This window comes from Panthera onca, chromosome E2, assembly GCF_046562875.1.
Source record: "Panthera onca isolate mPanOnc1 chromosome E2, mPanOnc1 haplotype 2, whole genome shotgun sequence".
Taxonomy (NCBI): domain Eukaryota; kingdom Metazoa; phylum Chordata; class Mammalia; order Carnivora; family Felidae; genus Panthera; species Panthera onca.
This window is the reverse complement of record NC_138353.1, coordinates 58,041,082-58,057,730: the sequence shown is the minus strand read 5'-3', so window position 1 is coordinate 58,057,730 and position 16,649 is coordinate 58,041,082. Positions and strand designations below refer to the sequence as shown.

The 16,649-nt window shown below is 54.9% G+C and overlaps 1 protein-coding gene across 1 annotated transcript; it reads left to right on the top strand.

The window, feature by feature from the left end:
* The first annotated feature begins 7,279 nt into the window (after positions 1–7,279).
* GINS2 (GINS complex subunit 2) lies at positions 7,280–16,418 on the top strand. The gene is made up of 5 exons (XM_078439125.2): positions 7,280–7,556; positions 8,476–8,590; positions 12,245–12,344; positions 15,545–15,671; positions 15,781–16,418. The coding sequence occupies exons 1-5, from the start codon at positions 7,467–7,469 to the stop codon at positions 15,904–15,906; spliced, it is 558 nt and encodes a 185-aa protein (XP_078295251.1). The 5' UTR covers positions 7,280–7,466; the 3' UTR covers positions 15,907–16,418.
* Positions 16,419–16,649: the final 231 nt, after the last annotated feature.

Genomic DNA, 16,649 nt, shown 5'->3' with positions numbered 1-16,649 from the left:
CTCTCGATCTCAGGGTCGTGAGTTCGAGCCCCACATTCGGCGTAGAGATAAGTTAAGAAATAAAATCTTTTTGGGGCACCTGGGTGGCTCAGTCGGTTGAGTGTCCGACTTGGGCTCAGGTCGTGATCTCACAGTTGGTAGATCTCACAGTTTGTGAGTTCGAGCCCTGCACTGGGCTCTGTGCTGACGGCTCAGAGCCTGGAGCCTGCTTCGCATTCTGTGTCTCCCCCTCTCTCTGCCCCTCCCCTGCTCATGCTCTGTCTATCTCTCAATAATAAATAAAAGTTAAAAAAAAAAAAAGAGTCAGACACTCAGGAGCACCTGGGTGGCTCAGTCAGTTAAGTGACCTACTCTTGATTTTGACTCAGGTCATGATCTCATCGTTCGTGAGATTGAGCCCCGTGTCGGGCTCTGTAATGACTGAGAGAAGCCTGCTTGGGATTCTCTCTCCCTCTCTTTCTGCCCCTCCCCTGCTTATGTGCTCTCTCTCTCTCAAAATGAATAAGTAATCATTAGAAAAAAACAGTCGGGAGGTGCCTGAGTGGCTCAGTCGGTTAAGCACCCGACTCTCAATTTTGGCTCAGGTCATGATCTCACAGTTTGTGAGTTCAAGCCCTGCATCGGGCTGTGTGCTGACAGCATGGAACCTGCTTGCGATTCTCTCTCTCTCCCCCTCTCTCAAAAGTTAAAAAAAAAAAACAAAAAACAGTCAGAGGCTCAGCCTACTGAGCCACACAGGCACCCCCCAGAATAAAATCTTCAGAAAACAAAACAAAAAACAGTTTGAGGTCAGAATGGAGGCAGCCGAAGTCCTCTTTCAATTAAAGGCGGGAAGTGGTGGTGGGGGGGGGGGTGCTTATATTTAGGTGGGGAGTGGGTGTCTCTCTGGAGCTGGTCTAGAATGATGACTTAGTTGATCCCAAAGCATGGCTCCCCGATTCTCACTTCCTGATTCTCTTCTTCCCTAAACACATCCTGGGGGAAATGGGTACTAATGTCTGTAGTTTATTTTTCATTTATTTGTGATGCCAGAGTGGTGCATACCGATTAAAACCAACAATAAAAACGCTTTGTAAATGGCTCCCCCCCAAGTGTGTGTCGCTGGGGTGTGGAGCAGGGTGGCGGTTAAGTGGCGAATGGAGAGGAAACAGAGGGGCATGAAGGGCTCTGGCCACCGAGAGAGCCTGTCACCCCTAACCCGGGCGTGTCCCGGAGAAGTTCCCAGCTTCCGGGAGGGGAGGGAACGTCCCGGCCCCTGACTAGGGACTCACGCTGCATGCTGCATGCCTCCGGGAGGGGAGGCTGGGAGGGGAGAAAAGCGTGAAAACAGATGGAAATGTAATTTTTTAATGACAGCAGCAGATGGCAGAAAGACAAGAGTGTATTCGCACCATGTCGGAGCGATTTGAGAGCGCCCGGCTCAGCCGTGATGTGCTTCAGCGGCTGGCAGGACGGCTTCCCACCCCCCCCCCCCCCCCCCCCCCGCCAAACCCTGGAGGCCTGCCTGGAGGGGGAAGGTCGCGGGGCCTCCGGGGAAGGGCGGCTGCCTGGAGCCACAGGTGGATGGAACCGCCTTGGCCACCTGTGCTGCAGGGCTTTTCTGGATCGGCAGGTACTCTCTGAGCTCTGTTTTTAGCCGGTCCCTACTCTTGCCGCCCCTCACCCCCACCCCACCCCCCCGCTGCCCTAGGCCAGGCCATTGCCACGGCTCACCTGGACTTCTGCCCCATGCCCGCTGCGTCCACAGCAGCTCTGTCCTAAGACGTGAGTCTGTTCTTGTCACGCCCCAACCTACATCCCTCCGAAGGCCCTTCGTTGAGCTCAGGATCCCGTCCTCAGCTCACCCAGCGGGTCCTGGAGAGCCGGCGTCTGCTGCACACTCAGCAGGGAGACTGGTGCCTCGAGGGCTGTCCTGAGGAGGCCACTCCCGCCTAGAGTAGGAGCCGTCACCTCTGAGCATCACTCGTGTCATCCTCCCCCAAGCCCCGCGGTGGCTCCGGGAGGTGGTGACGTTCAGAGTGGGCCACAGCTGGAGCCGGTCAGCTGAACCTGTCGGTCAGAGTCACGGCTGGCCAGAAGGTCCTGTTATCACCCTCACCCTGGAGCCCCTGGAGGGGAGACAGCCCCCTCCACGTGGGAGCCATGGCTCTCAGGCTCCTGGGGCTCAGCTGGGTGGCCCGTCCCCATTAGGGAAGCCATCCTGCCCTATCATCAGGCCCCTGCTCTGAGCTATCTAAAGACTTGTTTCAGCCGAGACCAGGGAATGAAGGTGTTTTCCAGTCTGCATTTCCCTTTTGCAGCCGCGACTATAATTCCAGCCCCCTCCTGTGTGAGTCACAGCTTCCCCCAGAGGCCACAGGAACGAGCCTGGAGTCCGTTTATCAGCTCAGGGGCCTTTAGCCTCGGCGGGGCCATGCCCCAGAGGTGGTGACTCCTTCAGTCCAGGTGCGGCCTGGGCATAGGGCAGGTGATTCCCCTGTACAAGCAGGTGGTGCCTCCCCGACCTCCTCCACTCTGCAGGGCAACTCGTCACCGTGCTGGGCCACTCTCCTCCCTAGAAGAAAATCGCCCTCACGTGGCCGGGATTCAGACTTCAAGGTAAATTAATCAAGGATTGAATGAACACGCTTTGCACAGATGGGCCGCAGGTGCTTCCCAAACACGCTCGGCCCAAGAATCACCTGCGGGGGGTGCCTCGGCGGGTCGCGGGCCCGACGTCAGACGCAAGGCCGCCTGACCCTTCAGAGGACCCCGGGCCCGAGTCTGTGGCTCATACTGCAAATGTCCAGTTTCCACATGGGGCTAAGTGGCTGCCTTACTGGAGGGGGCAGCTCCAGGACACTTGTCCGCTGCCTTAAGGTCCCAAGTCCAAGATGCTGACTCATTTTCTGAGTGCCATTCTGCCGGGCTGAATTCTAACGTAACCGAAGGTATTGTAGCCCTGACTATCCTGAAGGAGGCAACAGGTTCAATTCCAGGGGTGTTTAGATGCCTGGGGGAGCCCCTAAAGGAGAGATTTCTTTTTTTTTAAGTAGTCCCTCTACCCAGCCTGGGGGCTTGAATTCATGACCCCCCCCCCCCAAACCCAGAGTCACATGCTCCACCAACTGAGCCAGCAAGGTGCCCCAAGATGGTTTTCAAGAAACTTTTCTTTCTTTTCTTTTTTCTTTTTTTTTTCTAGAATAGCTTTAGATTTCCAGAAAGGTTGCAAAAATCCTATGGGGGATTCCCATAGAGTGCCCGCCTAGTTCCCCCTGCCCTACTCTGATCCGTTTCTCAAAATTAACGAACCAATTTTGATACACTATTATTATTATTTTTTTTTTAGGTGCAAGGTTTATTTCCAGTTAGTTAATGTGCAGCGTTTATGAGTTTCAGGTGTCCAGTCGAGTGATTCAACACCTTTCACACAACCCGGTGCTGATCAGGACAGGTGCCCTCCTGAATCCCCATCGCCTATTTCCCCCATCTCCCACCCACCTCCCCTCCGGTCACCATCAGTGTGTTCTCTGTCCTTAAGAGCCTGTTTCTCGGGGAGACTGGGTGGCTCAGTCGGTTAAGCGGCCGACTTCAGCTCAGGTCCCGATCTCATGGTTTGTGAGTTCGAGCCCTGCATTGGGCTCTGTGCCGATGGCTCGGAGCCTGAGCCTGCTTCAGATTCTGCGTCTCCCTCTCTCTGCCCCTCCCCTGCTCACACTCTGTCTCTCTAGCTCTCTCAAAAATAAATAAACATTAAAAAAAAGAGCCTGTTTCTTGGTTTGCCTCTCTTTTTCTCCTTTCTTCATTTGTTTGATTTCTTAAATTCTACGTATGAGTGAAATCATATGCTATTTGTCTTTCTCTGACCTATTTCACTTATTATACTCTCTAGCCCCATCCATGTCGTTGTAAATGGCAAGACTGCATCCTTTTTATGGCTGAGTAATATTCCATTGTATATATACACCATATCTTCTTTATCCATTTATCGGTTGGTGGACACTTGGGCTGCTCCCATAGTTTGGCTATTATAGATAATGCTATAATAAACATGGGAATGCATGTATCTTTTTGATTAGTGTTTTTGCATTCTTTAGATATATACCCAGCATTAGAATTACTGGATCGTAGGGTAGCTCTATTTTTCATTTTTGAGGACCTTCCACACTGTTTTCCAGAGCGGCTGCACCAGTTTGCATTCCCACCAGCAGCGGAAGACGTTCCCCTCTCTCCACGTCCTCACCAGCACTTGTTTCCTGATATACTGTTATTAACTAAAGTCCACTCCTACTCACGTTTGCTCAGGTTTTCCCTAATGTCCTTTTTCTGTTCCAGGACCCCAAGTGACATTGAGTGAAGTCTCCTTAGGCTTCTCCACTCTGTGACAGTTTTTTAGACTCTGTTTTTGAAGAATTTGATAGGTTTTTTTTTTTTTTTTTTACTGTTTATTTATGTTTGAGAGAGAGAGAGACAGAGGGTGAGTGGGGAAGAGGCAGAGAGAGGGAGACACAGAATCCGAAGCAGGCTCCAGGAGCCGAGCTGTCAGCACAGAGCCCGACGTGGGGCTCGAACCCACGAACCGCGAGAGCATGACCTGAGCCGGGTCAGACATTTAACCGACTGAGCCACCCAGGTGCCCCTCCTGTATCTACCTTCTTGAGGGCAGAGTCTCTATAGACATCATTTGGAATTCTTCTGCACAGTAAGGTGTATGGTCACTGAATCAGAAAGTCTACCTCTGGAGCTTAGGGAAGGCATTTTATTTTCATTTTAATTATTATTATTATTTTGTTATTATTTTGAGAGAGCACGAAAGGGCGAGCGGGTGAGAGGCAGAGGAAGAGGGAGAGGGAGAATCTTAATTAAGCAGGACGATCATGAGATCCTGACCTGAGCCAAAACTCAAGAGTCCAACGCTCAACCGACTCAGCCACCCAGGCGTCCCTGTAACTGGCTCTTTTCACGTGGCATAATGAATTCAAGGTTCATCCCCATTGTAGACAAATCAGTTCCTCATTCCTGTCTGTGGCTGAATAATATTCCACAGTATGTACAGACTATGTTTCGTTCCTCTGTCCCTCGGCTGAAGGACATTTGAGTGGTTTCCACCTCTCAACTGTTGTGAGTCATGCTTCTGGGTATGGAAACACATTTAACCGCCCCCCCCCCCACCCCGGCCAGGTGACCCCGACGTATGCTCCTGTTTGAGACTCGAAGATGTCATCATTTTCGCAGTGTGTAATGCTCGCCGTCTCATCTTGTTCTCTCAACAGCCCAGTGAGGTAAGGGCAGCCCTGCCCCTGTTCGACAGACGAGGACAAGGAGACTCAGGTGATGTGGCCCCCGGGCTCTGCTAGCTTTTCCACTCGTCCCGTCGTGCGTGGTCTCTCTGAACCTCAGCTTTCCCACCAGCTCTTTTCCTTTGCTCTTTTACAGGCTGTGAAAATCAGGGAGGGAAGCCTCGCCAACTGCGGAGCACAAATATTTGCCAGTCAAGAAAACATTCCCCTATCAGTCAAAACCCAGACAAGCTGGCATACACCCTCTGCAGATGCCTGAGGGAGCTTCTATTTCAGGAGGGACCAGGTGGCTAGCAGCTCCCCCCGCTCCCCAAACATCCCAGGGTTCTTCTCATTCCTACCTCGTCTGCAGATGAAGAGACTGAGGTTCAAAGTAGTCACTTGCCTTCCGTCGCACAGCATCCAGAGGGACCTTTTATTTATTCCCCCCCCCCCCTTTTATTTCCTTCAAAAAATCTCCACGCTCAATGAGGGGCTCTAACTCAGGACCCCACGATCAAGAATAGCTCCCTCTGCGGTGCCTGGCTGGCTCAGTTGGTAGAACATCTGACTCTTGATCTCAAGGTCATGAGTTCGAGACCCATGCTGGGTGTAGAGATTACTTAAAAAAAAAAAAAAGAAAGAGGCAGGGGCCAGAGCCCCCTGCCCCCCCAAAAAGAAAAAAAAAAAACAAAACAGTCACCTGCTCCACAGACTGAGACAGCCAGGCTTTGAAAGTGTTTGTCTTAATAAATGGCATACAATGAAGGAGATTTTCCAAAGCAGATAAACAGCAGACATAGCTTTCTAGGCCATGTGGGTGGGCAGAACTTAATTATGGCCTTACTTCATCTCTCTGGCAACTCTACAGGAGGCAGGTGCATGGCGCAAGTTTCAGGGGGGCTAGGGAGGAAAACATGGGGCTACCTGGGGTGGGGCAGCTTTCCTGTCGCATTCACAACACTGGAATCCGCCTGTCTCCAGGGCCTAGTGATCCAGGGTTCAAATTCAGCCCACTGCCTGTCCCTTCTAGCCTGCAACCAGCAGCTTCACCTCCCAGCAAGCTTTCCTGGCCCTGGTTAACATTCAGTTTCTACAAGCGTCCACGTTGACACCTTCTAGGGGATTCTGACACAGAAGAGTGTGAGAACCACTATCAGGTGTTACAAAAGCTCGCCGCGTGGGGGACTGTGCAGCAGCCTTCAGGAAACTCGCCTGGGGTCCTTGCCCACGTAGAACTCTGAGCCTCTTCCCAAACTTTCTGAGCTGGAACATGCGGGTCGGGTGGAGGAATGCGCATTTTTATAGGTTCTGACCAATATGTAAAGACAGGACAGAAGGCTGTGAAGTTAAGAGAACTAGACTTTCCTTCACTCCGCTGGGGCCCCGGCGCCGTCTGTCCAGCCAGGTCACGCCGTGGCCTAATAATAAATGCATTTACTCCTGGCCCTGTGCGGGACCCAATGTAGACGTCCCCCGAACTCCACCCACAGTTTGAATCAGAGTGTTGGCGAGTAGGCGTCCGGGACAGGTGAATGGACACGGAAGCATGGTGACAGCTGAGCAGCAGGACGGGCAGAACGAGGGGCACAGCCCGAGAGAGGAGTGAGAAGGGGGCGGGGTCTGGACGCTTCGGGTCGCGGGAGGGGGTGTGGCCGCGGCGCGGGCGGGGCGGGGAGGAGCCGGGAGAGGGGCGGGGCCAGGACGCGGAAGGAGGGAGAGGACGTCGACGCGGGACGTGAGGGGGCGGGGCCTGGTCTCGAAAGGTACGGGGCCGCCCCGCGGGAGGGGGTGGGCCGGGCCGTCAGAGGGGCGGGGCCGGGGGCGGGGTCAATCAGGGAGGGGCGGGGTCGGGCCGCGAGAGGAGCATGGTCACGCCATAAGAGGGGCGGTGCCGGGCCGCGGGAGGGGCGGGGTTGGGGCGTGAGAGGGGCGGGACGGCGACGCTTGAGGGGCGGGGCCGGGGCCCGCGGCTTGGGGACGCGGCCCGCAGCCGGGGGGCGTGGTCTGCTCTCAGCCTAGTTGACCCTCGCCAATCCGTAGGCTCGAAGCGGCCGCGGTCCCCGCCTCCCGCCGCTCAGGGGAGAGCGCCGCTTTGCTATTGGTTGCCGATGCTCGTTCCGGCCGGGGGCCGGGCCCCGCGCGGTGGCGGGAAAGCTGAGGCTTCCGCGCTTCCCTGGACCTTGTAGGGCTGCGGGAGGCGCCAGCATGGACGCGGCTGAAGTGGAGTTTTTGGCTGAGAAGGAGCTGGTTACCATTATCCCAAACTTCAGCCTGGACAAGATCTACCTCATCGGGGTAAGGGTTGGGCCGGGCATTTGCCTCAGACCCCAGCTCCTGAGAAAGGCCCTAGTGTCGGAGCTTCTGCGGACGCCTGGCCTCCATTTCGCCGAGTGGTGGGGAGGAGTGCGGGGGGGGGGGGGCGGGGAGTACGGATGCGGACCCCGAGTGGCCGGGGGAGTACGGGATGGGGGACGCCGAGTGGCGGGGGCGGGGGGAGTACGGGGGGAGGGGGGACGCCGAGTGGCGGGGGGGGGAGTACGGAGTGGGGGGACGCCGAGTGGCGGGGGCGGGGGGAGTACGGGGGGAGGGGGGACGCCGAGTGGCGGGGGGGGGGAGTACGGAGTGGGGGGACGCCGAGTGGTCGCTGGGAGGGGGGAGTACAGGGTGGGGGGACGCTGAGTGGCGGGGGCGGGGGAAGTACGGGGGGAGGGGGGACGCCGAGTGGCGGGGGGGGGGGAGTACGGAGTGGGGGGACGCCGAGTGGTCGCTGGGAGGGGGGAGTACAGGGTGGGGGGACGCCGAGTGGTCGTGGGGGAACCCTGAGTGGCCGGGGGGAGTAAGGGGGGGGGTCGGAATACGAGAGGGGGGAACGGACGGCGAGGGACGCCGAGGAGACGAGGGGACGAACAGATGGGGCGACGTTGTGAGTCTGGGCCCGGGGAGACCAAGTCCGAGGGCTGGGCCCGGCCCCTCAGCTGTTCCCCGCCGTCCTCCCGGAAACCGGCCCCGGTGGGCTGGCCAGGTGTGCGCAGGTGAGCACAGTTCTGCTCCCTCGCTTGGAGCGGCCTCCCTGGGTCTGTGTTCGCAGCTGGGCTTTTAGATTTCTTTGGGGTTCGGCTTGTGCGGCACCCTTTCTCTCGCTGGACAGCAGTGGGGTCCGGTGACGCTCGTTGCCCTGTTTTGTCTTACTGGGGGCTCGATTTTCTTTTGGTAGGGGGACCTGGGGCCTTTTAACCCCGGCTTACCGGTGGAGGTGCCTCTGTGGTTGGCGATTAACCTGAAACAAAGACAGAAGTGTCGGCTGATTCCTCCTGAGTGGATGGATGTGGGTAAGCATGTGGGTGCAGCAGAGCTGGGGTGACCCCCGCCCTTCGGGTGGAAGCAGGGGGCCCCTTCCACGCAGGCCACCAGCCGCTGATCAGCTGAAGTTAATGAGTGCTTGGAGACTCACCTGGCAGAGCTCGCTCATGGCTGTTACCAATGTCACGCTGTCACATTTTTTTAAATTTATTTTTGAGAGAGAGTGAGAGACAGGGCACGAGCAGGGGAGGGGCAGAGAGAGACGGAAACACAAAATCTGAAGCAGGCTCCGCACTCTGAGCCGTCGGCAGAGACCCGACGCGGGGCTTGAACTCACGAACCATGTGAACGTGACCCGAGCCGAGGTCGGCCGCTCAACCAACTGAGCCACCCAGGTGCCCCTCAACTTGCTTTACGTTTAAAACTATCGTATGACGTTGAAGGGGCATTTCTTGGGACTTTTAAAAAAATAACTCTGTCGGGGCCCCTGGCTGGTTCCGTATGCAACGCGTGATCTTGGGGTCGCGAGTTGCAGCCCCACATCAGGGATACGGTTTACTTAGAAGATACTTCTATAGGCTTGCATGTGGCCCAGACTCATCTTACCTGGTACAGCGTGCACGCAAACGATGCATCATCCCAAACAAGGGAATATTATTTGGCCACATAAAGGAATGAAGTACATGTTATGCTACAGCTGAATGAACCTTGAACACGTGATGCTAGTGAAAAAAAAAAACCCAAAGATCACACCCAACTCCGAATATACTAAAAACTGTCGAATTGTACATTTTAAATGGATGAGTTGTATGGTGCGTTAATTATGCCTCGGTAAAAAAGAAAATGAGATACAACAATGCAGACAGGCTTCATCCTGAGCCTTTGCGGTCTTTTTCCTACCTGAGACAAAAGCGGCTCATTCTAGCAAAGAACGTTCATTTTATTTGGAATGGGGGTCCATACGGGATTTGAACGGCCTCTGAGTGACTTTGATCATCCCCTGCCAATTGGGAATCCCCCGGGGGCACCTCCCTCCTAGAAGCAAGGACCCTTCGAGCCAGCCACTCTCAAGTATACTTCCGGAAAGACTGTGGGCATCTTCTCCTTCCGGTCCTAAAGGTGGGGGCTGGCGGCCCTGGTGGGTCTGCAACAAAGGGAAACCCCCAGTTCCTTCTGCTGAGGGGCTCTTGCCAAAGCAGGGAACGCTGTCAGGTCTGGCTCTGTTAGTGCTACCTCCTGTTCTGGCAGTTTGGGTCCATCCAGACCCAAGGTGACGGGGGCAGAGGCTGTCTTGTCGCAGGCCCGTCAGGGCCAGAGAAGGTGTGGAGGGCGTTAACCCGAGCTTTTTCACTGGCCGAGGCCACACTGGGGTGAGTAGTAGTGAAACAGCACTGGTCAGTAGGCTCTGCCCAGGAGCGGGCCGCCTTCGGATTCCGCGGCTATAGCGGAGTCCTACCTGCTCTTGGGTGTCCTTTAAACGGAATCACCTGGTAGGTGTTGAGTTCTCTTATTTAAGGCTGTTGCACATGCCATTACGTCATTCTTGTGTTGCCGAGCAGTGTTGCATTCACGGTAGAGTACTCCGGTTCGGTCACCCATTGTTCTGTTGGCGGATGTTTGGATCCTTTCCCATTTTGGGCCATTGCTAATGAGGCTCTCATGAACATTCCTGTCCAAGTCTTTTTGTGGATATACGTTTCTAATTCTCTTGGGTAAATACCGAGAGTGGCAGATTGCCAGGTCACAGGGCAGACTGTGCTTAACTTTGTAAAAAACTGTCAGCCAGCCCTCCAGAGGGGTCGGGCTGTCACTTATCCCGCCAGAAGTGTAGGCGAGCTCCCACTGTTCCGCATCCTGGCCGCCGTTGGGTGATGTCAGTCTTTTCGATTCGTTGCAGAGTTTGAACAGAGGTGTTTCATACTGATTTAGATACTGGAGGTGGGCAGACGGGGTTGGAGTCGAGGCGTATTTGAGTTTGTTTATTTTGAGAGAGAGCGTGTGAGCAGGGGAGGGGCAGAGAGGGAGGGGGCGAGAGAATCCCAAACAGGCTCCACGCTGTCAGCGCCGAGCCCTGTTCAGGGCTCAAAGCCACAAACTGTGCCATGATCTGAGCCCAAATCAAATCAAGAGCTGGACGCTCAACTGACTGAGCCACCCAGGTGCCCCTAGGTGTATTTTGAAGGAAGAATCCACAGGATTTGCTGAAGGACGGGCTGTGGGATCTGAGAGGAGAGTTAAGAATGGATGCCAGGGCGGGGGTGCCTGGGTGGCTCAGTTGGTTAAGTAAGCGTCAGATTCTTGATTTTGGCTCAGGTCTTGATCTCACGGTTCATGAGTTCAAGCCCTGCCTCGGTCTCTGTGCTGCCAGTATGGAGCCTCTTGGATTCCCTCTCTCGCTCAAAATAAATAAGTAAACTTAAAAACAACAACAAAAAAACGGTTGCCAGGGTTGCTGGCCTGAACTACAGAAGGCTACGGAGGTGCTGTTCCCTGAGCTGGGGGAGACTGCAGGAGCGCGAGGGCTGGGGTGCGGACCAGGAGTCGGGGTTTGACCGTGTTACACTGGAGGTGCCTATTGGACATCCAGGTAGAAATCATGTGAGCAGGAGTCTTTGGTCAGGGAGCTTGGGAAGGGGAGATGGGGGGATATGAATGAGGAGGTCATCAGGAGTGTTTAGATGGTATTTAAATGAGGCAGGATGAAGCCACATGGGATGTGGTTTGGGTGGCGGAGGGGTCAGGGGACTGAGCTCTATATCCCAGCGTTGAGAGAGAGAGGTCAGGAAGGCCTGGAAGAATCCGTGAGACAAGAGTCCTCAGAGCATGGTGTTCCAGAAATCAAATAATAAACCTGCCCTGGGGAGGTTTGATCTTTGTCAGATGTGAGGACAGATGGAACCATTGGGTTTGGCTGAGCAGAGGCCGTGGGGGTCTTGGTGAGCTGTGTTGGTGGAGGGGTAGAATAGACACCCCCCTGAGTGGTCGAAGAAAGGAAGTTTAACTTGGAAAGATGGTTTGGTAGCTGCTGTCGGGAGAATGTTTACACCCAGTGTGAGGCTCGAACTTTGGGCTGCAGTATGGCACCAGGGGAGAATGGGGGCCACCACTGAGAGCGAGCCCCCCCCAGCATAGTTGTGTGTGTGGGTGTGTGTGTGTGTGTCCTTTAGCAACAGCGGCCAGTTCAGGTTCAGGACTTTCTCAGACCAGCGAGACAGGGAGATGGGGACTGGGCTCCACTGAGTGACTTCAGCTGCGAACATTCAGCCCTCCGGTGTCCTCACCCCGCCCCCCGCCCCGGCCGCAGTGGCCGCGGTGTAGAGCCGTCTTGCTCTTCTGGAAGACGCCTAAGTAAGTTTCTCCAGCAGCCGGTCCCTTTGTGCATCAAAGGCAGGACGCTGTGCTCTTTCCCTAAGAACTCTGACGTCCTTTCTTCAGTAATAGACCCTGCGGGGCCAAAGCAGCAACGGTGAAGGAAATCTACCGCCTTCTGTAAGAGAAGTATTGGGGGAAATAGACCCTGAACCATCTGGTGACTGGTGTGTGATTCCAAAAAGTGTTTTCTTCTTCTTCACGTTTTTGGTAGTTAATCGAATAGGTAGTAGAGACATTTGGTTCATTTGGAAGAGGCTTAAAAAATACGCTGGATGTGGTGATGGTAAAACGTATACTCTTCTAAATTTCAGAAAAGTTGGAGAAGATTAGGGATCACGAGCGAAAGGAAGAAACTTTTACCCCTATGCCTAGCCCTTACTACATGGAACTTACCAAACTCCTGTTAAATCAGTAAGTACGTTTCCCTTCTTAGAGGCCACCTGTGGGATACGACTCGTGATTCTCCTCCCCCGGCCTGTCCCTCCTATCCTGTCGCACGTTCACCTCTGGGGTCAGCGGCGTCCCTGGCCACCCGGTTCCTCAGGTCGGTAATCCGGGAGGCGTGTGTGTGCACGCACCCTTGCCTGGGCTCCCTCCTTTTCCCTTTCCTCTTCCCACCCCTCCCTCTCCTAGGCAATCCCTCGGCTCTCTGTCACTTGGCCTTGGACCCACGTGTGAGCCTCCATTGTCCTCTCCGGCCTTTATTCTTAGCCGTAGCTGGGCTCTATGAGTGAAGCTTTACCCCTCGGTCTTTGTGCGCAGGAGTTCTCGCACGGCCTCCGCAGGAAAGGCCAGAGGGCTCGCGCTCGCTCGGAACCCTACCTGTAATGAAAGCCCGCTAGTGGCAAAACCTGTGGTGCGGTCACTTCTTGTTTCCCTGTGTCCAGTTCTGGCTCCCCGTTGGCTGCTGCTTTTTGGTTGTTCAAGAGGAAAACTTTTTTTTTTTTTTTCCCCCGAGCGAGCGAGTGAATGAGCTGGGAAGAGGGGCAGAGGCAGGGACAGAATCTTAAGGAGGCTCCGTGCCGGGCAAGGAACCTGACACGGGGCTTGATCTCACAGCTAGGAGGTCGTGACCTGAGCCGACATCAAGAGTCGGACGCTTCGCCGACTGAGCCCCCCAGGCGCCCCAGAGTAGTCTTTTAAAGACGGAGCGGCTTGTGACTCCCCTGTTCCTTGGAGCCTGTCCAGGGTTTGGGCCGATGTCCCGATTACGGCTTGCAAAGCGCCGCCTAGCCTGGGCTCCTCCTGCCTTCTCTCACGGCTCTTACACCTTCTTCCCTCTGATTCCCACGTCGGCCTCTCACTTCTGTACACGTACCAGGGTCCTCGGGGCTTCCGTACTGTGTTCCCTGTGTCCAGTAGGTCCCTCTATTCTCTGCTCCCTCCTTCGGTTTAGCCTGATGGGGGCTCTCTCACAGGTTCTGTGTGCCTGTCCTCTCGGCAGCTCTGTAGCCCCGTGGCGTTTGTCAGCCGTGGTCTCGTAGTCACTCGTGTGGCTGTGCCCTGCCACCCCCACCCCAGTGCTAGTGGGAATGGGTAGGGACTAATTTGCACTAGTACGGTGCCTGGTGCACACGTTTGTTGAATGAACGAATGACGTCAGTAGAGGGGGGCAGGCAAGCGTGGATGAGTTTTACTAGAATGTGATCTGCAAAATGGGGGGAACCTGGGTGGCTCAGTTGGGCCCTGTTGGGCCCGGTGCTGAGCATGGGGCCTAAGTTTCTCTCTCTCTCCCCCTCCTCCACCGTCCCTCCCCCCCCCCCCCCCTTGCGTGCTTGCTCTCTGAAAACAAAAAATTAAATAAATAACAAAAGCGTGGGGCGCCTGGGTGGCTCAGTCAGTTAAGCGTCCACATCTTGATTTTGGCTCAGGTCATAATCTCACAGTTGGTGAGTTCGAGCCCCACGTTGGGGTGTGGCATTCTTTGTCTCGCTCTCCTCTCTGCCTGTCCCCTGCTCACACACCCAGTCAGTGGGCGAGCGGTGTGAGCCTGTTGACCGGCAGCCTGAGGAGTGCCGTTCCCATTATGCCGGGATGCAGCCGCCTGCTGGTGCCAGAGAAGGGATCCTTGGCTTGAAAAACGAGGGACAGTTGACGAGAGGAGGGGACGCTGTAGGTAGGAGGCAGGGACCTGTTACGTTTGGGGAAGCAGAGCTGATGGGGCAGGTGTGAAGGGTAGGGGAGCCCGGGCTGTCATTCTGGGGCCGCAGAGGCCCCGGGAGGGTGCCCGACGGATCTGAGAGCCTCGTGGGGCAGCAGAGAAGGTGACTCGGAAGGGAAAATACGGACGCCGAGGCGAGGGGCCTGCTCATCTTTAGTTTTTGTTTTGTTTTTTTGTTTCTTTATTTTTTGAGCCAGCACGAGCAGGGGAGGGCCAGAGAGAGGGGGAGAGAGGATTCCAAGCAGGCGCCGTGCTCGATCGCACACAGCACGAGATCGTGACCTGAGCCAAAATCAAGAGTCGGATGCTCGACCGACTGAGCCGCCCCAGCGCCCCAACATGTTTAGTTTCTGAAGTTCAGTGTCTTACGTATGCGGTTCCTATCGAAACTCTTGTTTGAGAATTCTTTGTGACTCATTCGGCCAGGGGCCCTAATTTTACCTTTGTTCTGCAGTTCAGTTAACAAAGTGGCTGGGGTCCTTTGTTCCTTAACCTGCTATTCGGAGCGTCAGATCCAAATGTTTGGGTCTTCAATCCAATCCACTGTGTAGATTCTGTACCTCTGATTCTCCACTGCTGATCACAAGCTACTTTCAGCTTTCCCAGCATGCCTGGTGGCGGATGGTGTTGGCCTCTGCTTTCGTCTTCTCTTTTGTCTTCTCCTTCAAAGGTTCGTTGACAATCTAGCTCCCAACGGGACGGCCGTCCCACTGACCCTTGCCGACTCCAAACTTTTACCCAGAATTCACTGTATATAGGTTTGCCGGGTTTATGCTAATGTGCAGCTTCTTCTTCGGTTTCTGTAAGCGTACTTGTTTTCTCTGTGGACTGGGACCGTCCCTAGCCTTCAGAGCTTTGGGGAGGCCAGAACTGCTTTGTGGTGCGAGCCCAGTGGCCGGCACAGGGCTGTTGTCTTCCCCTGGTGGGTTGTAAGCCCTTGGATAAGCGAGGAGGCGTGAGCATAGAAGTCATGACCTTTGAGCCAGCCCGTGAAGCAACTTCATTCAAGGTGGAACTTCTGCAGCACAGAACACTCCGTTACCCTGAGACAGAGGATGTCCGACTTCCAGCTTACTCTCCGAAGGTCTCGCGCTGCGGCCTGCCGCGGGGCAGCTGACATGAGCACGAGTAACTTTGTGCGGATGGATCGTGGCTGAATTTGCTTGGCACCCAGCTTACCTGCCAGAAACGTTTACCTCTTCAAACTGAAAACAAAGGGAAACGCATTTTGTATTTATAACGGCTCGTGTTTCCCTGAGCCCGAGCAGCAGTCTTTAAGCAGCCACTTCTACCCGGAAGGGCACCTGGCTGGTTCAGTGGGTGGTGCGGGTGGTGAGTTTGAGCTCCCCGTTTGGGTGTGGAGCCTGCTTAAAAAGCAAAGGCCGCTTCTCCCCAGTCGTTGCCGTCTGTAGTCTACCAATGTGATTTTTTTCACATTTCCTTCCCTCAGCGCTTCAGACAACATCCCGAAAGCGGATGAGATCCGGACCCTGATCAAGGATGTGTGGGATACTCGCATTGCCAAACTGCGGGTGTCTGCGGACAGCTTCGTGCGGCAGCAGGAGGCCCATGCCAAGGTGGGCGCGGTGGGGGCGGGGCGGAGGGACGCCCCCTCTCAGTAGATTTTACATTTTCTCAAATCAAACACTCCCCAACCAACCCAGTCGGTTTTCTCTTGCGTTTTAGCTGGATAACCTGACCTTGATGGAAATCAACACCAGCGGGGCTTTCCTCACACAAGCGCTCAATCACATGTACAAACTCCGTACCAACCTGCAACCTTCGGAGAGCGTCCAGTCGCAAGACTTCTAGAGAAAGACCCGGATTTGTAAAGAAAGGCCGGCCGGAGGCGTGCCAGGTGGTATGTGTGCGTGCCCGAGACGTGGTAGGGGCACTCTTATTTCTGGAGTGTTCTAGAACCGTTTTTAAACGCCTGAGAAACTGTGTACCGAAACCAGGAATGAGTTCGTGACATTGGTGGAAAGCAACAGGTTCGTGCTCAGTCATCGAGACACTTGAATTCCACATCTGTCTCTGGGAGCCAGCTGTTCTCTTATGGGGGGAAGAAAGCAGCTTTGGCGAAACATGTGATCTTTCTTTCCTAGCAGAGCCTCCGGCCTCCCGGGTGGTTGTCGTGTGGGTGAGCATTCGGTGATGTTTTGTGTTTTAGAGTAGGATACAGTAGGAGTGGCGATGTGGCCTAGGACTTTCCTTTCTTGACCAACGCTGATCTCTTGGGCTAAACTTAGCGCCTCTCCTTGAGTTTGCTCACAGAGAAGGACACAGTTGACCATCTGAGCCCAATAAAGATGGAATCCGCCCAATTCTTGAACTGGGGTTTTCTTCTGCATTACTACCAAGGGAGCAAGTCCCATGGCTGAAATGGCCTGACTGATCAAATGGAGATCAGGGGTAATCTTCACACTGTTCTCTTGGGTACTTCTGGTTAAGGTGCAGGGCTGCTTATCAGGAGGAAAGCCAGGGGGGCGCCTGGGTGGTTCAGTACCTTAAGCGTCTGACTCAGGACATGATCTCCTGGTTTGTGGGTCTGAGCC

Bases quoted from the DNA above. Each gene is read 5' to 3' on its own strand.
- GINS2 (XM_078439125.2), top strand. From the start codon at position 7,467: ATGGACGCGGCTGAAGTGGAGTTTTTGGCTGAGAAGGAGCTGGTTACC. The intron at 7,557-8,475 runs GTAAGGGTTGGG...TTCTTTTGGTAG, and splicing joins ACAAGATCTACCTCATCGGG to GGGGACCTGGGGCCTTTTAA. The intron at 12,345-15,544 runs GTAAGTACGTTT...TCCTTCCCTCAG, and splicing joins ACCAAACTCCTGTTAAATCA to CGCTTCAGACAACATCCCGA.